At 41.7% G+C, this 18,085-nt stretch overlaps 2 protein-coding genes across 2 annotated transcripts in view; one reads left to right on the plus strand and one right to left on the minus strand.

Annotated features, from left to right (window-relative positions):
- Window positions 1-16,100, plus strand: part of ITPRID1 (ITPR interacting domain containing 1) — a 233,864-nt gene extending 217,764 nt beyond the window's left edge. The window contains exons 10-15 of the mRNA XM_055115824.2: window positions 1,729-1,811; window positions 2,235-3,506; window positions 10,689-10,816; window positions 11,487-11,598; window positions 12,066-12,387; window positions 15,347-16,100. Coding sequence (XP_054971799.1) covers window positions 1,729-1,811; window positions 2,235-3,506; window positions 10,689-10,816; window positions 11,487-11,598; window positions 12,066-12,377 — 1,907 coding nt within the window. The 3' untranslated portion in view covers window positions 12,378-12,387; window positions 15,347-16,100. The remainder of the gene's footprint in view (window positions 1-1,728; window positions 1,812-2,234; window positions 3,507-10,688; window positions 10,817-11,486; window positions 11,599-12,065; window positions 12,388-15,346) is intronic.
- Window positions 1-18,085, minus strand: part of PDE1C (phosphodiesterase 1C) — a 799,595-nt gene that overhangs the window by 10,856 nt on the left and 770,654 nt on the right. The window lies entirely within an intron of this gene.

The raw sequence follows: 18,085 nt of genomic DNA on the forward strand, positions 1-18,085 counted from the left end.
TCTTTTTGGACTCCTAGCTCTGTTTCTTCAGCTTCAAGTGTCTGCAAGGCTCAGCCTGGGTTCCCCCTTCTCATGCCAAGACCTGTAAACTCTCTCAAAGCGCTAAGCTGGGTAACTATAGGGTTCATATCACTTGTTCCTGTTTCTCAAGGACTGCTGTCTGTAACTGTCTGAGGTCCATTGTCTCGAAAACCTTTTTTTTTTTTTTTCCACATATCTTGTCTAGTTTTTCAGTTGGTTCGGGTAGGAGGAAAAATCTAGTCCCTATTACTACAGCTTTCCAGAAGCAGAAGTCTCATTTAGATCTATGACTTGCAAATATTTTCTATTTTTTTACCCTTAACTATGTAACAAGAGGCAATGGCTAGGTCAAAAATATGCATTCTCAAAATTTTGCTCAAAGTTTCTCAATCTCTCTAGGATTGAGCTATTTTAAAATGTATGCCCTCTGATTTTTAGCTTTTAGTTATGTTTGAGGCTGAATTAAAGAATATGGAGTTTATAATGTTTAATTATACAAAATTGAGCCATTACTTTCTCTTGACTTTGGCCTCAGGCTGAGGTAGCTGGGGTTTGGGCTGGGTTGGCCAGCTCTGAGACTGTCTCCACTTGCTATCTTTGCTCAGACACATGGACCATTAAGGCTCTCAGGCATTGTTGTCTACAGGGAGAAGAATGATGCTGCTCTTGTGAGTGGAACTGTCCTTCAAGGTGAGGTCTAGCAGAGATCTAAGCAGAGGCTGGGATCATTTCCCTCCCTTGAACTCTTCGTCAGCAGTTGTTCAAGCAAAGGCAAATCCCCTATTTATCACTTAGGTACCAAATACTCAAGCATTGTATCTATGGACAATCAACTGTTTCCTCTTAATTCACTTCCCAGACACATACCTAATCTCCCAGGACAGACAAGGCTCCTCCCTCTGCTCCTTGTATTCTAAGGAGGCCACCTTGCAACCCCCTTCCTCCTGAGAGACTTCCTATTAGAGCCTATACTGTGGTATAACTGAAAGCATTTCTCATTAAAGAAGAGAAAAAAAAATCCATAATTTAATCTTTAGCATGGTGACACTCTGGTAGCCAACTATTTCCCCCACAATATATAACTTAATATTTATGTAAGAATCTACAGATAGATTTAACATTTCATGGATGCTCCTGTTTACAAAGTCATAACCTGCCCACACGTGACTTTGCCCTTTCTCTGCATGTCCCAGCCTCTTCTGGTGGCAAGAGCAGTGATCTAAAACATGAGCACAAACTTGTAGTCATAGAAATAGTCCAGCTGAAGCTAGCAAAGGGTACTTATCCAAACTTTAGTAAAAAGAACAAGAATATGTATATATACACACACACAAATATATAAAATGTGGTCTTTCATTATTTTATTAGTGTGGCATTTAAGGCATATGTGTTTCCTTCTGGATTTTCTTTCCCTTAGTAAAGATTCATCTCACAACCATATTGTTATTTGGTTTTGAGAGACATTAGTTTCTCTTCCTTCGTTTCAGGTTTTATTCTTTGTAACAGGAAACCAGTGATGCAATTTTAACTGAACTCTCTGACAATCTAGAAAAAAATGTCCTTGGAATTCCCTCATTTGTTTTTTCTTCCACACAGTGGGCATTTCTGCAGGATCCATGGTGTGTCAGGCACCTAGAGGGGTTGATCCAAGTCCTGCTGGCCGCATGTTTTCCCTTTAATAACCTCAAGACCTCTTTCATTCTGCAGGTGCCAGGGTGGACAGAGCAAATAGCTGCCAGTCTGACAGCAGCGGGTTCCTGGAGGAGCCGCTGGAACCGCTGCCCCTCCAGGTAGGAGGGTTTGGAACAGGGCCCTGTTGCTCATCCCTAACATCCCACTTCAGCCCTATCAACCAGGCTGCCACCCAAACCTCACTCACAGCTAACTCAGAAGGAGGGGTGTTTTAAATCAAGCCACAATTGGAAAGGTTGAGAAGGCACAAGCCACCTGCACCCAAGGGGCAGGGGATGATGGAGTCATATTAGACAAGGTGCCAGAAAGTGTGGCCTTCCTTTCCTTTTGATTTTTCTAAGCAAGGAAGCTGAGCCTCCTAGAGAGGAGGACCTTGGTAAAGTAGTAAACAGATGCAAAACCTGATGTTGCATCCCTTATCTCCTGACTCCTAAGGCAATGACAAGAAGAAAATCTCACCTTAAACCTATTGCCTCCTCCACTTCCTGACCTGTTTCCCTTTGTCCTGGTTTCCCCTACAGATGCCTTCTTTGCCAAACAGCCAGAGTCCTGCTGAGAATGGAGGTAGAAAGCCAAGAGATCAGAGCCACAGCTTAGTATCATCCCAGGACTGTCAGCTAGAGTCGGATGAGCCAGATTCCAAAAGTAGGGCGAGCATGTCTTTTTCAAGCCAAGAAGCGAATGCCTTGGAACAAAGGGCCTCAGTATCTGTGATGGAGGAAGAGTTTCTGCTTGAGGCCATGGAGGGGCCACCAGAGCTGTATATCCCAGACATGGCCTGTGCCAAGACCACCATGAGGGGAGAATGCCCAAGGAAAGACAGCCATCTGTGGCAGCTTCTGCCAATGCCCCATGCTGAGTATGAGGTCACCAGACCCACAGCCACTTCCAAATATGATCATCCTCTGGGGTTTATGGTAACCCACGTCACAGAAATGCAAGACAGTTTTGTGAGGCCTGAGGGAGCTAGCAAAGTGCAAAGCCACCACAATGAGTCTCAAAGATCACCTGGAAATGATCATACTCAAGACAAGTTCCTTCATGTTGACTCTGAGGCCCCACGAGAAGAGGAAAGCAGTGGATTCTGTTCTCACACCAACCACAGCTTACTCGTACCAGAAAGCTCATCACAGTGTATTCCCAAGCACAGTGAAATCACACCTTATGCAACTGACCTTGCTCAAACATCTGAAAAGCTCATTCCCCACCTCCATAAACTGCCTGGAGATCCTGCCCAGGTGAAGTCAAGGTCTGGTACTTTGGGTCAGATACTACCTAGGACAGAAGCTGAGATGGAAAACCTTCCTCTAAATACTGGCAGCTCCAGGTCTGTAATGACCCAGATGTCCTCCAGCCTGGTGTCGGCTGCTCAGAGGGCTGTGTCCTTGGGCACTGGTCCCAGAGGAACATCTTTAGAATGCACTGTGTGTGATCCTGTTACCGCAACAGAAACAAGACTGGGGACAAAAGCAAGACAGTTAAATGATGCTTCCATTCAGACTTCAGCTCTAAGCAACAAGACCTTGACACATGGGCCCCAGCCCCTCACCAAATCCGTCTCTCTAGACTCAGGCTTCTCTAGTATCTGCCCAATGGGCACCTGCTGTGCTATACCTGCCCACTGCTGCATCTGCTGTCATCACCACGCTCACTGCCACGGGGAGAGGCAAAGCCCTGGCCCTGAACTCTCAGTCTGTAGGCACTGCCTGTGTTCACTAACTGGTCACCAGGAAGCCCAGTTCATGACGACTTTGAAAGCCCTTCAGGACACTACAGTGAGGGAGCTATGTTCCGTAAGTGTTCACCCTGGCAAAGATGGAAAGGCAGATGCACCCATGATAAACACCTCAGGGATAATATTCAGACTTCCTTGCTGAATGCAAGATCTCAGGGCAAACTTTTCTATTTTAAATCATGAATAACATTTGTAGAGTGCTTTATTGTTTATGATATAGTATCACACATTTCTTCTCGATACTTCCAATCAATCACCTTTAGAAATAAGCAAAGCAAATTTTATCATTAATCATCATTTTACAGAAAGGAAAACTAAGGGGTAGAACCATGCATTCATATGTCTAAGGTTATAAGCATTAATGCATCTGTAACTCATCTCCAGTTCTAGCTGAGAAGTTCTGTGTCTTAAATTCGTTTAGCTATATAATCTTGCACAAGCCATTTAATCTTTTTGTAAAATAGGGAGACTATTCATGCACTGACACAGGATTGTTTTAGGATTAAATAAGAAGAACCCTGTAAAGCACTCAGCCCAGCATGTGGCACATGGAAATCTCTAGGTAATGTTAATTGTGTGGGTGTGTTACTCTTATATGTGTTACTCTTATAATCAATTTTTGTGACTGTTTTACATTGTTCAGGTCTTGAACTTAGAGCTTCCCACGTCAAATAGAGGGGCCTTTGGTCTACCTTTGCTGAGCCTATTTAAAGGTGGACCCTATAGTTACTGAGGACTAAATGGCTCCAGCCTTCTCTAGCCCTTGATTAATCAGTAATTGTTTAATGAGCCCTTCCAGTACCTCCTTTTTAGTAAGTTTTTAAGGTAAGAAATGATCTAGGCTTTCAAGGCCAGCCATTGATTAAAAAATTAAGACTATTGCACATAAAACCACTTGTATAGAGAGTTGAAAAGGTGAGGGGGCTGGCACAGAGAATATTGGTTGCAGCTATTCAGAGCGGGGTGAAGTGGAACCACGATTTACTGAGCACCTTCTGTTTAGTGCCTGCTGAGTTACCTTCCCATTTTCTTAATTCCACAAATATTTAGTGAGTGTCTATGCTGACCATTTTCTGTTATGTCATTTAACCTTCATTTTAATCCATTCCATAAATATTTGTTGGGCTCCTAATATATGCCAGGTCCTTCCTCCTTTATAGACAAGGAAACTAGAACTGAGAGAGTTTAAATAATTATCTCAATGCCTCCTAATGACTAAGTGGGAAGTCCAAATTCAAATTCAATTTGGGTAACAGTAAATTGCCTGACATTACAGTATAAGCAAAGAAGTGTCCGACTTTAAAATATCTAAATCTATGTAAGTGTAGAATTAACATTAGAAAGTGATTATTTGAAAGATAAAGCAAATTACTACTTGGCCTTTCAATGTATAGAAATCACATTACATAAATGTGATGTAAAGAGAGTGATTACAGGAAAGTTTAAATAATTTATCAGATCATTTTTTAATTGCAAGACTCCCAGGCATTTGGAATATTTTTATATGAACCTAATATTAGTGAGAGTTGAACAGGTAAGAGAAAGCTTCATTTAGGCATAGTGATCAGTTCTAGGTATATTCTCCAAAAGTTCAGTGGAAGAAAAGAACAAAACCTAATGTATGCTGGGTCGTTCTTGAGTATCAAAAGACTTTGGTTCAAATCCTGGGTAACAGTACGGTCGTCATCACCATAACCATCACCACCACCACCCACCACCACCATCATCATTATTATCATCATTATTTACATCATTTGTTGAGGGGATTTTAAATGCCCTAAGTAAATGGTTTTCAACTGGGGATAATTTCCCACCCCTGAACTCCCAGATGACATTTCGTGATGTTTGGAGACATTTTTAGTTGTCACAACGGGAGGGGGGTGGTTGCTACTGGCAACAAGTGGGTAGAGGCCAGGAATGCTGCAAAACATCCTAAAGTACAGAGAACAGCCACCACAACAATGAATTCTGTGGCCCAAAATGTCAATAGTGTCAAGGCTGTAAAACTCAGCTCTAAGAGAATAAACATTTACCCGATCACATAGTTTGTAAGGGAAAAATGTTAGGGATGAAAGATAGCTGGAGAAGGTGACATTTTGAGAGGCCGTATGGGGGAAAATATTAAATCCTAGAATTAGGTACTCCAGTTTTCACAAAGAAAGGCTGGTTGTTGGTCTAACATAGGAATGCACATCCCGAAAAAAGATTATTTTTCTAATTTACATTTAAGACAAGCATTACAAAGATTTTAAGTCATATTTAGTTGTCTATTTTGTTAAAAATAACAAAATTGTGTTCAAAACTCCAGGAGAAATGGTTTTTCTAGACCTGTTTAATCCATCAGGCAAACCACAGCACCCAGAGAGCATGACTGATCAGTAGCACAGCCCAGTAAGACCATTAATGTAAAAGGTTTGAGAGTCTGTGAGGTACTAGGGGTGTCCTGATGAATTTGCAGGAGCATGGTTCTGGGGATTGAAAGTGTGAGTGGGCCTCCAGCACCTGGGAGCAGATTCGCAGGTAGAAGGATTGCAGCTTCTCCGAGGAAGGTAGGCTGGAAAGAGTAAGAGGTGGCCCTGGGGAAAAAGGCACAGGAACCCAGAGCCAGATTCCTCATGGTAAGGACATTATTCAGAATAGGAGCAGAAGATTAAACCTGGGCCAGCTCCAGGGTGACCAAGTGTGGACCCGAGCTCTTCTTATTCCTCCTTCCTAGTGTCAAAAGAGGGCTTTGGGCATGAGTAGCCCCAGCTGTGTGGAGAGATTTGGCAGCTGGAAATAGATGTTCCTCCTGATTTGACACTTTGTCATATCAGCACTTCTGCAGAAAACAGGGAGGTTTTGTGGCCCATTATGCTCAGTAACTGTCCTCAGACGTGGGTAGATTTTAAACAAGTAGGAGTTTGAATGGGTGTGAGGGCCACCATCCGAAAGCTTCTAATGCCTTGTCTCCTATTGCCTTCACCTTCTTTCCTCTTAGAATTTGCAATTATACAAAAAAAGGTACTTTTATATCCAGTTGATTTGACATCATACACCTGCTGAAATGGATGCTATATAAGGTTTTACCAGATGACAATGAATTTCCCTTTATTTACATCCAAAGAAATAGAAAAAAATACACTCAAAGGAAACAATTCAAACATACACACATATACGTGTGCATATTTATACTCCTATGCAGGCATACATATGCGCACAGGCGCATGTGCTGGAAAGCAAGTGGAAATAAGAGATTGCATTCCTCCATGAGAGGAGACCGCTTAAAGACATTTAAAGCACAAAGAGAACAAGTTAGTGCATGCAGCAACATCTACTAAGAATGAGCCTGGGTTTGTAAGGCCTGAAAAATGTTCTGAAGAAAATTGGCTTTAAATTAGATGCCAAGTGCTAGACAGGGCTAGAAAAAATATTTACGAAAATATTAACAGGACATAGCTCTTGGACCAAGTGAAGATTATAAGCAGAGATGGACATCTCTTAGAAGATAATGGGAGGCCAGGCATGGTGGCTCACGCCTGTAATCCCAACACTTTGGGAGGCCAACCAAGATGGGTGGATCACCTGAGGTTAGGGCTTCGAGAACAGCCTGGCCAACATGGCAAAACCCCGTCTCCATTAAAACTACAAAAAAAAAAAAAAAAAAAATTAACTGGGTGTGGGGGTGTGTGCCTATAATCCCAGCTACTTGGAAGGCTGAGGCAAGAGAATCACTTGAACCTGGGAGGCGGAGACTGCAGTGAGGTGAGATCATGCCACTGCACTCTAGCCTGAGCAACAGAGAGAGCCTCCTTCTCAAAAAAAAAAGAAGAGGAAGAAGAAGAAGACGACGACGACAATGGGAGTTCTGAGCAGATGTTGAAACTAAGAGCAATTTTAGGTAAAGGACTTGAAGACTCAAAAACATCATTATCTTACCCCCCTAATATAGCAATATAAAGCACTGCAGATAAACATTTGACTAATTGATAAATGCCATTTTTGTGGCCTTTTTGGGTTGTCTAGGGTAATGATTTGTTGATATAATTAAATTTTCACATATAAGTGAGTTCTTTGCAATAATTTGTTAATTCAAAAAAATGGTTTGTTGGTATAACTAAATTGTTATATATAGGTAAATTCTTCAGGATAATTTGTTAATTTTAAAAAGTGTTAATTCAAAAAAAAATTCCAGAAAAGAAAATGAGATCTATCAGAAATAAGATTTCTGAATATTAGAAGTGCTTCCATATTGTTTATGATTTAGTTTTAGAGAAAAGTAAAAGTACACAAATAAGAAAAAGTAATATGAGCATATTCAAAGTGAAAATTCATTGTCTTTTGGTGATGGTGCTCTTACCATTGAAGTTAAAGTTTGTTTCAATGGGTTTGGGTCAGTAGAGCAGAACTTGCATTTGGTATTTGGGTTATAATCAAGCCTTTATATTGCAAGAAAAAGAAGAAGAAGAAAAAGAAGAAATGTTCAAAACATTCTATTTTTGAGGGTTTTTATTTTTTATTTTTCTCACCTACAGTTTTCTTTATTATGAAATCATTTCTATACTTATTCTAGGGCTAAAATGTGTTTTTCCATGTTTCCAAATAACCAGAAGATGGCAGCGTTTCAGAATCTTCCACATCCCTCCACCATTCTCAGAGAGCAAACACTCCATCAGTTATTCCCAAACCCAAGCACCCCAGTCTTATACCTTTCAATCACAAAAGGCTACCCGAAAATAACTAGATGAGCATAAAATTCACTGTTTATGATGTTCAGCCTATTTGAGCACTACACTTCCATGATCCTGGCGTCACTGTCCCCAGAACTTTGAAGTGAATTGGAACCAGTTGGGAAGTCTTGGTTACCTGATGCGAAGCTACTAGAACCACTCAAACAGCTCGCTGCTAAGGGACAAGCAACTTATCCTTGTGTTCAGCTATACTGTGGTCCCTGCTGTGACTCAGATCTTAGAAGAAAATAAATGAAACGAGATGGGTTTGAAATCTTAATGCCATTTTTTGACCACAGACAAGTTAACTAGCCATTCTGTGTCAGAACACGTATCTATAACTGATGCCCTTCATGGTCTACAAGATCTTTTCTGGTCTTAAGAGCCATAATCTAGCATTCCTGCCAACATCAGTATCACTTCAGAGATTCCCTAACTGGTTCAAATTCACTCACATTGATGCAAGAGTAATTAATTGCAAAATTGCAAAATTGATGCAAGAGCTTTACTATGCAAAATATGTTATTCAGTATAAAAACGAGAGGATAGAATCAAAACCAAACTCCAAAACCAAAATATGGAGAGTTTTCAATATAAAAACATTACTCTTAGGAAAGTATTTCCATTATGACAATTCTGGTAAAAATAGCCATCAGGCTGCCAGGATGTTGGCCATGTGGTTTAGAGAGGAAGGGTAAGAAATCTCAGACTTCCTAGAAACAGGGCTAGAGGAGTCCACCTAGCTGTAAGGTTGGTCTCCATGGAAGGAGGAAGAAGAGAAGCTTAAAAACAGCCAGCCTGCAAGATCAGTTTCCTTTAAAGCACACCACAGAAGCCCCACAGCATGCTCTCTGTTCCCAGCTCACTGGCCATTGTCTCTACAAGGAATGCTGGGAAATGTAATTTTTTAGCTAGACACATGGATGCCTCTAAAGTATTCTTGTTAACAAGAATAAAGGAGAGAAAGATTGTGAGTAGTCAACTAGCAGCCTCTGCTACACGGATTTTGGGAAGGGGTCCAAGCCTGTGGGTCTGATAGAGATGGCTTTAGGGCCTAACAAGCATTAATATTACTCAAAGTCAAATGGTTAGTGGCCCTGGAGTTCTGGGTCATGGATTTCAAAGCATGATCCAACCCAGGATGCAAAACAAAGGGGATAGCTGGTAAGAACTCAGCAAGTCATCAGAGTGCCGGCAAATGGACTGGGCTTGGAGGTGCCAAAGGTAAATAGTTTTAGTTAAAGCCATGAAAACAGATTGTGTTCAGCAACTACTGACAGCAGGGAAAGAGCTGAGCTCCAGTCCAATTTGCGCAGAGGTGATTTGGGCATTCTAAAGAGAGAATAAGGGAGGGTGGAGAGTAGGGGCTCAGTAGAGTCAGAAAAGTGAAAAATCACAAAGAATTGGTCCATGTCAATGCCATTAGACCAGCTGTGTTTGGGAGCCAACAGTAACTGAAGTTAGGATTCTGCCCTCCCAGAGACCGGGGACAGAGGCCCAAACCTTCCAGATGATTACATTTCAAAGGAATGGCTCTCAGGTCCTTGAGAGAGACACTTGTGAGTTGTAAGAAATACATATTTACAATTATAATCAACATTTAATAAATACTCTTAGAAAAGGCCTATGTCAGGTGTTGGCGAAAGCAAACAGTAAATTTTCCTGGCAGCCTTCAGATTTCTCAGTCAGGCTTTTTAATGGCGGGTGGGGAGGTTAAGGTCATCCCAGGGACACGGCCTTGTGCGGCTGGGAGGCAGACTGGAGGGTGATCAAGTCTGTTAGTGGAGAGTTCCAAAGTTCTCAGGAGCTGCAGGAATATATTTAAATTAGAAAACCAAGGCAAGGCCTGAGAGAGAAAGTAAGATTTAAAGGATGACTACATCAGGAGCAATGGGAAGGATTAAAAGCGTAGACAAAGTTCAATTCTAGATTCCAGCTCCTGGAGATGACAGGATGCCTAACCTTTGCCTGCCTTCCTCAGGGTGGGTTTGTTAGGTGGATGAAGCTGATCCTGCAGATTCCAACCTCCAGGACTGTGACTAAGCAGGACTAAGACTAATAAACATTATTCTAAGCAGATTTTCTTTAATCAAACACATACCAGCTGAACAGATGTGTTCAATGTTATTGATACTCAGAGTGAGGCAGTACCCAGCAACAAAGTTAAACAAGATTAAACAGACTCAATTTCTCACAAACCCTTACTCTGGCACTTCCCCTCCTCTCTTCTACCTACATCCTTGCATCCCTATGTCACCTAGGCCTCCAGACTGCCTTCCAGCCTCTGGGACATAATGATTGTCACCCAAAGGCCACCCAACAACAGCTGCCCTTCTGTCGCAGATGAGCACTGTCACTAGTTGTTTTGTGAACCCAAATATTGGGCTCTTCCTATTCCCTCCCCCTTATATTAGCAGTAGGGCCTGTTTGCGAAAAAAGGGATCCCAAATGGGAAGACAGGCTCCACCATGGTGAGCTCTTGCAGAGGATCAGAGAGGACTTTCTTCTCAGTTCTTTCTCATTGTTCTCAGTGCACAGTCCATGAGATGGAAGCCATGAAGACGATATGCCAAAGTTTCCGGGAGTATTTAGAAGAAATTGAACAGCACCTTATGGGACAGCAGGCCCTCTTTTCCAGGGACATGTCAGAGGAGGAAAGGTAATTACCTAAGGGAGCCATAAAAGTAAGTACCAGCCCACACACCTGGAGCAAGGAAGATAATCAGGGCAGAACAGAGGAGCACCCTGGAGCAGAGCTAATGAGAAACCGGCCAGCTTTTCCTTTGCTTTCTTGGTCTTGTTCTTGCTTTCTCAGTGGGAGTCTGTGAGAGCCATTTGCTAGATAGCAATACTTATTCTTGGAGAAGGTCAAAAGACAGGCAGTCAGGGGCATTGCCAGCAGGATGTCTTTAATCAATGGGATGGGGCTCATGCAAATGCAAATGTGAAAGTTATGAGAGTTTTGAAAATCTGCATTGGGGCTGGGGATGGAAATCGGGTTTAACTGTACAGGGAGAGGCATACGGGTTTTTCTTGGGGAAATAGAAGTGTTTTAAAACTGAGTAGTGGTGATGATTACACAATTTGGTAAATTTATTAAAAATTATTAAATAGTGCTCCTAAAATAGGGGAACGATATTATACTGCAATAAAGTTGTTTTTTTTTTTTTTAAAGAAGACAACCTTAGTAATGTCTCCAACTGACACAAATAAAGATGACATTCTCTTTTAAGAAATTGCAAAGAAGAACCTATATTATGAGGTGACAATGGAAGATTGCACCTGGGAAGGATTGTTAAATTTGGTTGTTTTCTATTATTTACTTGCAGGGAGGAGGCCGAGCAACTGCAAACGTTACGTGAGGCCCTGAGGCAGCAGGTGGCAGAGCTGGAATTTCAGTTAGGAGACCGGGCTCAGCAAATCAGAGAAGGGATTTTACTGGTATGGGTGATGGGGTGTGGAGTTTGACCATATCCAGCCTACCACAGGAGAGGTGCATTAAATGAGAAACCTGATTGTGCAATCATTTCAGAATCTAGGTTTACATGCCAACACCTTCATTTTAAGTATACAGAGAAGTACTTTGGTTTGCTCAAGGGTACACAGCCAGCTGATGGTGATTCTGCATCAGAATTCAGTTCACCTGTCATACCAATCTTCCCCCTGCCCTGTACATCATAGAGAAGTCCCATTAGCCCATTTTCCAAATAAGAATAAGAATCACAGGCACAGTGAAGCTCATCTTTGTAGCCAATATAAGCTAAGTCACTATCAGAATCTGCTGCTGGCTCAAAGAGCCCATTCTAGAGAATCGACCACCTCATAATACCTAGCTCACAAGTTTGAGTAAGCTGTTTGGTGCCAATGTGATGTGCTGTTTACTCTTTTTCCTCTTGTTTTCCTTTTAGCAGCTGGAGGTTCTCACAGCAGAGCCACCTGAACACTATTCAAATCTGCATCAATATAACTGGATAGAAGAAAGCAATGGCCAGACTTCATGTTCTAAAATCCACCCAGGCATGGCCCCGAGGACTGTGTTTCCTCCTGATGATGGCCAGCAGGGTCCCTGTTCAGGTGGGACCCAGTTGGCTGCCTTCACTCCACCCACCTTGGAGAACAGCACCAGGATGTCTCCTTCATCATCAGCTTGGGCAAAGTTAGGTCCAACCCCTTTGTCAAATTGTCCTGTTGGAGAAAAGGATGCAGATGTCTTCCTCTAGATCACAGCAGGTTTGTTAACCTTCATACAAAATATAAAGGCCCAGAACAGATGTAGCAAGGAAATTTCAATTTTCCCCAAGGAGAAGGGTCTGCCAACCCATTGTCAGCTATATCTCTCATATTCTACCCTTTGGTTAAACCCAAGAGGAGTTTAGAATACTCTAATACTCATTCAATATAGAATAACTGAGCACCTAGTATGTGCCTGGCACAGAGTATACAACAGTGACTAAACAGTATACGGTCTCTGCCCTGCTAGAACTTACAGTGTAGAGGGGGAGATAGAATTGCAAACAAAAAGTATCTGAGACAGATCTGAGTCAATATAGAAGTTTATTTTGCCAAGGTTAAGGATACACACCCAGAAGACAGGTCTGTGCCTTTCTCCAAAGATGATTTTGAGGCCTTCAACATTTAGTGGGGAAAGGGTGCTAATGGGGAAAGAGGAAGACATTTTTAAAAGGTGTGGGTACATAAGAGGCAAACAGTTGCATTTTTTTTGAGTCTGATCAGCTTTTCTCATGCGAGAGGGGGTAGAGGAACAGTCACTTATGCATTCACCTAGCTCAGTGGATCTGTACTTTTACAGAAGGTAAAATAAACATAGGGCAGAGGAAGCAATCAGATATGCATTTGTCTCGGGGGAGCAGAGGGATGGCTTTGAGTTCTGTTCTTTGTCCTGTACCTATTAAGAGAAGCTATCAATATACTTTGTCAGGATAAAATTCAACAGAACTGTTTTAGACTAAAGATTTTAGGGCCCACAAGGAATTTCCCAGTGGGCAAATTTTGAGGGAGGTATGTAGCTTTTAAAAAAATCTTTGTAGCTATCTCATTTAGAAATAAAATGGGAGGCAGATTGCCTGATGCAGCTCCTAACTTGACTTTTCCCTTTTACTTCATAATTTTGGGGTCCTGAGGTTTATTTTACTTTCACAGAATATAAACATGTACATACATTTATTATTAAAAACTCTGAAGGAAATAACAGGTTTTATGAAAGAGAACACAGAAGGGAATCCGATTTAGATTAATGTTCAGACAGCCCTGGTTGAGGAAGTAACAACAGAAGAGGGAAGGAGGATCCAGGCCTCAGAGGTACCAGACTGTCCAGTCAGGCAGCCAGCGGGAGTACTGATGAAACACCTACTGTGTGCAGGCTACTATTCTAGTGCTGGAGACAGCCATAAATAAGACAGATGGACTTTCTACTCAGAAAGAGTTGGATGAAGAGTAAGACCAAAAAAAAAAAAAAAAACCAACAAGCAAATAATTACAATCCTGAAAAGAGCCTCAGAAGACAGTATGATAATGTTGCAAAGGGAGATGTGGAGTGAAACTGTACTGCATTCATCAGGGTGCTTGTGGAAGGCCTTGCTAAAGGGAAGGCTATTTGGGTAAGACTTGAAAGGTGAGGAAGTGGAAGCCAAGTGCAATTTTGCAAAAGAACATTCAAAGCAGAAGGAATGGAAAGTTAACAGGCCCCCAGATGTAGAGATAGCCAGTGCTGCTCAGTGCGGTGGGGCATGGAGATGGAGGGAGGGGAAGGCTGAGAGGGGATCGGTCAGACTATAGGCCATGACCAAGTCTTTGCGTCTGAATCCTTTTTCCAAGGGTAATGGAAAGCCACTGTGGGTTTTAAGCAGGGTCGTCATATAATCTGATTAATGTTTTGAAGTCATGCTGGCTGCTTTATGGAGAAAACGCCCCTGGGGGTCTACAGTGAGGCAGAGTGCCCAGCTAGGAGGCTGTTGCTGTCATCCCCAAGGTGAGAAGCAAATGTCGTCAAGTTGCTTCTATCCAGCCTTGGAGGTTTGTGAGGCTCCCACCCCAGTGGAAATGCAGGAAATGGCACACAAAGGCCAGAAGCACTGGGTCTCTAAGGAATGGGGAATAGATGCAGAATGGAATAGGAAAAACTGCTTGGAAAAGTAATGCCATGAGGGAAGTTTATAATTTGTATGAAAAGATGGTCAAAGGAGAGGTCACTTCTTAGCAAGTAACCTCAGAAACTAATTTTATTGAAACCACCCACTACTCAAAACCATCTCACATCTTGCTTGCACTCTTCCCCTTCCTTGCTTTTTGGAAAGCCTTTGACTCAGCGGGGCCTTCCTACCCTTGGGACCACCACACTATTTTTCCCATGGACTTAACATTCTCAGAGCGTGGACATCCCCATTCTGTCCTGAATTCTCTTCTCTTTCTCCATTCCTCTGTCCTCAGTATACACACACACTCTCCAAGCATCTATGATCCTGATTCCCAGCTCTCTCCAGTATCCCAGCCCAGCATTTTTTACTGTCCATAAGACATTTTGACCTGGAAGACTTGGCTGTATGTCTCACTCTTGGCTAAAGCTGACCTGGTCATTGCCCCAACTCAGTTCATCTTCCTGATCCTCTCCGTCAGTGGCACAGCCTTTCTCCTTGCTGCAGGCTCAGTGCCACAGTGTGCATGGTCTCCTGCCCCTCTACCCTGCCCCCTCAGTCAGTCAATGACCACATCAATGCTGAGTCTACTGCCACAAAATACCTCCCAGAAGTTTCCTCAGAACGAATTACGTGGCGACAGTGCAACATAGGTGCTTCCTAACTGCCTCCAGCCACCTCCTCTCCAAACTGTACTGGCCTCTGCCAGGTTGGGCTCCCTCAGCCACCATGTGGGTCATATTTGCTGGATCTACAGTGAATACCCAGAAAGTACTTTCAGAATATCCCAGAGAATGAGAGAGAAATCACAGGATCATACTTCCCAGAGCAGCCTTCCACCAGAAATAAAAGTCCAGGCCCTGGAGTTATTATGCGCCTCTCCTCGCCTCCCAATGCATCATTCCTTTTTGCCACATCCCCATCTTGGTTCCTATATCATGGCTCAGCTCCCAGCCAAATTGACTCCTGATGCATTGCATTTGTGCCTCCAAATCATTTCCCTTGCTAAACTCCTAACGTTTTTACTCTTTACCCAGGTTGGGCTTTTGACCTCCCCTTCTCCATGTAGACTCCGAGCTCTCCTGCAGTTTCTTCCTTGCTCCTTCCCTGTAACGCCTACGGAATGAAGAGGAACACCTGGCTCTAGGATGTCCCTCACCTGGCAGCCATCTGTTTTACCAGTCTCATTTCCTGCTCAGCCCTCAGATGAATCTCCAATTCTATTCCCCTAAATCACCTCGTGTGTTCCTGCTTCCTCTCCTTTGCTGAAACAAATGAAGTATCTCACCAGTAAGTCCTAGGGCAGACCCCATCTCCTACACAGGCTTTCCTTGATGATCTGTGGCAGAAGTGATCCTTATTTTTTGAAACTCCTATATCACTTTGCTTTTTTGTTAAAACACTGAAAACCTCCTGTCTTGTGTTACCATTATCTGTGTAGGTCATATCTTCTCCAGTAAACTTAAAGCTATTTGAGGACTGTGTAGTACCTACTACCCTGTGTTTAAGAGAGACTATCTGGAGGAAAGTACAGACTCCTTTCTTTATCATGTGTGACCTCAGGCACTTGCTCTCTTTACCCTAGTTTCTTCCTCTGTAAAATAGGGAGAAGAAAAACAACATAGAGTTGTTGGACAGAATAAATACCGTGAATCCCGTGCAGTGTTTAATCCAATGTCCATCACGTAGTAAGTGTTCAATGCATGTTGGCTATTATTACATGTGCACATACCAAGAACTCAATAAATGCTAACTGTAATTACTGTCTTCCTTCTGTTGAAAAGAACTCTGTTAGCAAAGTACTTTATGCACACAGAATATTACCTACCACTTGATAAATGAATGAGATGAGGATAAATTATCAGTCTCAGGAGACAATGAAGAGAATGAACTGACTATGGTAGAAGCACGGTTATAGGCTGTAGAAGGAACTGAGTTTAGATTGTAAAAAGGGACTTATTTGTGGATGGTTTTGACAGTCAGAAAGATGACTTCGTGTGTGATGGAGGAGAGAAAAGACCATTTATTATTTTCCGATGAAGAATAGCTAATGGAATCCCCAAAGGTCTCCAAACATTTAATGGTTTACTCTCCTAATTCTCCAAAAAAGAGCATAGAAGGGAAACTAAAATGTAGAGAGTCTGCTCTATCCCACCCAGGACCTTTGCTGTCTTCAGTGCATGATGAACAATGTTTGCTGATGCTGCCTCCAAATACCACCCCTGATTCTCAGGCCTTTAGGCTCAGACTGAATTACACCACTGGCTTTCCTGGTTGGTGTAATAATGTGTGTGTATACACACACACACACACTATATATATTATATATCACATATATTTATATGTGTATTTATATATTATATATCATATATGATATATGATATATATTATATATATCATATATACTATTATATATCATATATCATATACAATATTATATATGATATATGATATACAATATTATATATCATATATGATATACAATATATATTAATCATATATTAATATATATAAATACACATATAAATATGTATGTGTATATATATCTATGTGTAGGCACACACATGCACACACTTAAAAAACCTACTGGTTCCATTTCCCTGGAAAACTCTGACTAATACAGTAAGGAATAGCTAAGATATGGTGAGACTATCCTACAAAAATACATACTGAGCCCTGCAGTTTATTATTTATAAGAAGCAACTGAGCTCTGGGGTTAAATTCAGGATTTGGGGCTTAAATCCAACTCCACTACTTATTATTTGTCTTGGATAAACTATGTAACCTCCCTAAGCCTCAGTGTCATCATCTGTAATTTAACGGAGTTAATGCATACAGAGCCCTTTACAGCAAGACTGGAACATGGTTAGTGCTTAGCAAATGGTAGTACTATGATGGTTAGGATGGTGATGATAGTAACAAGAGTAGTAACAATTTATTGAATGGCTACCTACAGGCAAGGGACAGGGCTAAGTGCCTTATTTGCATTATCACTTATCTTCACAACAATCCTGAAAAGTGGGAATTAATCTACACACACATACACTCACACATACATACATGCACACTCGTTCAAAAAGACTGTAAGTTGTCTAAGCTCTGGCAACCATTAAGGGATTGAGTTGACTCTGATTTCCTGATTTGCTAAATCAATGGTTTGTCATGGCTCTGCCAAGCTTTGGGGTTTATGTGGTGCCTAACACTAGGCCCAAGTCAACCAGAGGAGTCCTGCTTCTGTCTGCATTATACATTGAACATTAGCAGAAATTTATTTTTTAAATAAAGATCTCATTGCTATAGAAAAATTTGAAAAACATTGCACTGTGCTAATTGCATCTGACGCTTGTAGTCAGGTATCGGTTCTGAGTCGCTTTCATACAAGGAGATGAGTTCCACCACATAGGAATGGTTTTAAACCACCATCCTAGCAACTCTTAGCTTAATACCACTTGCCCACTGCCAGGAATAATGGCAAGAGCCCTTCTGCAGTTCCTGAATGATTATCTGTGTAATCTTACAATTCCATTATCAAGTCCCAAGATCCTGTATTCCTTTTTTTTGTTTTGTTTTATGCATTGACCATATTCAACATGACTATATTCAGGAAAATCCAGATCACATATTTGAAAATAAATGGTATCATTGTACTAAATATTTGCAGAAAGTTAGCATAGCAAACCTTTTCATTATGAGACCAAACTCAAGTTTAGAGTCATCTCATTTAAATGAAAATGAAAAAGAAGAAAAAGTAAAATCACACTATGTGATTATTTTCA

Source organism: Pan paniscus, chromosome 6, assembly GCF_029289425.2.
Source record: "Pan paniscus chromosome 6, NHGRI_mPanPan1-v2.0_pri, whole genome shotgun sequence".
NCBI lineage: Eukaryota > Metazoa > Chordata > Mammalia > Primates > Hominidae > Pan > Pan paniscus.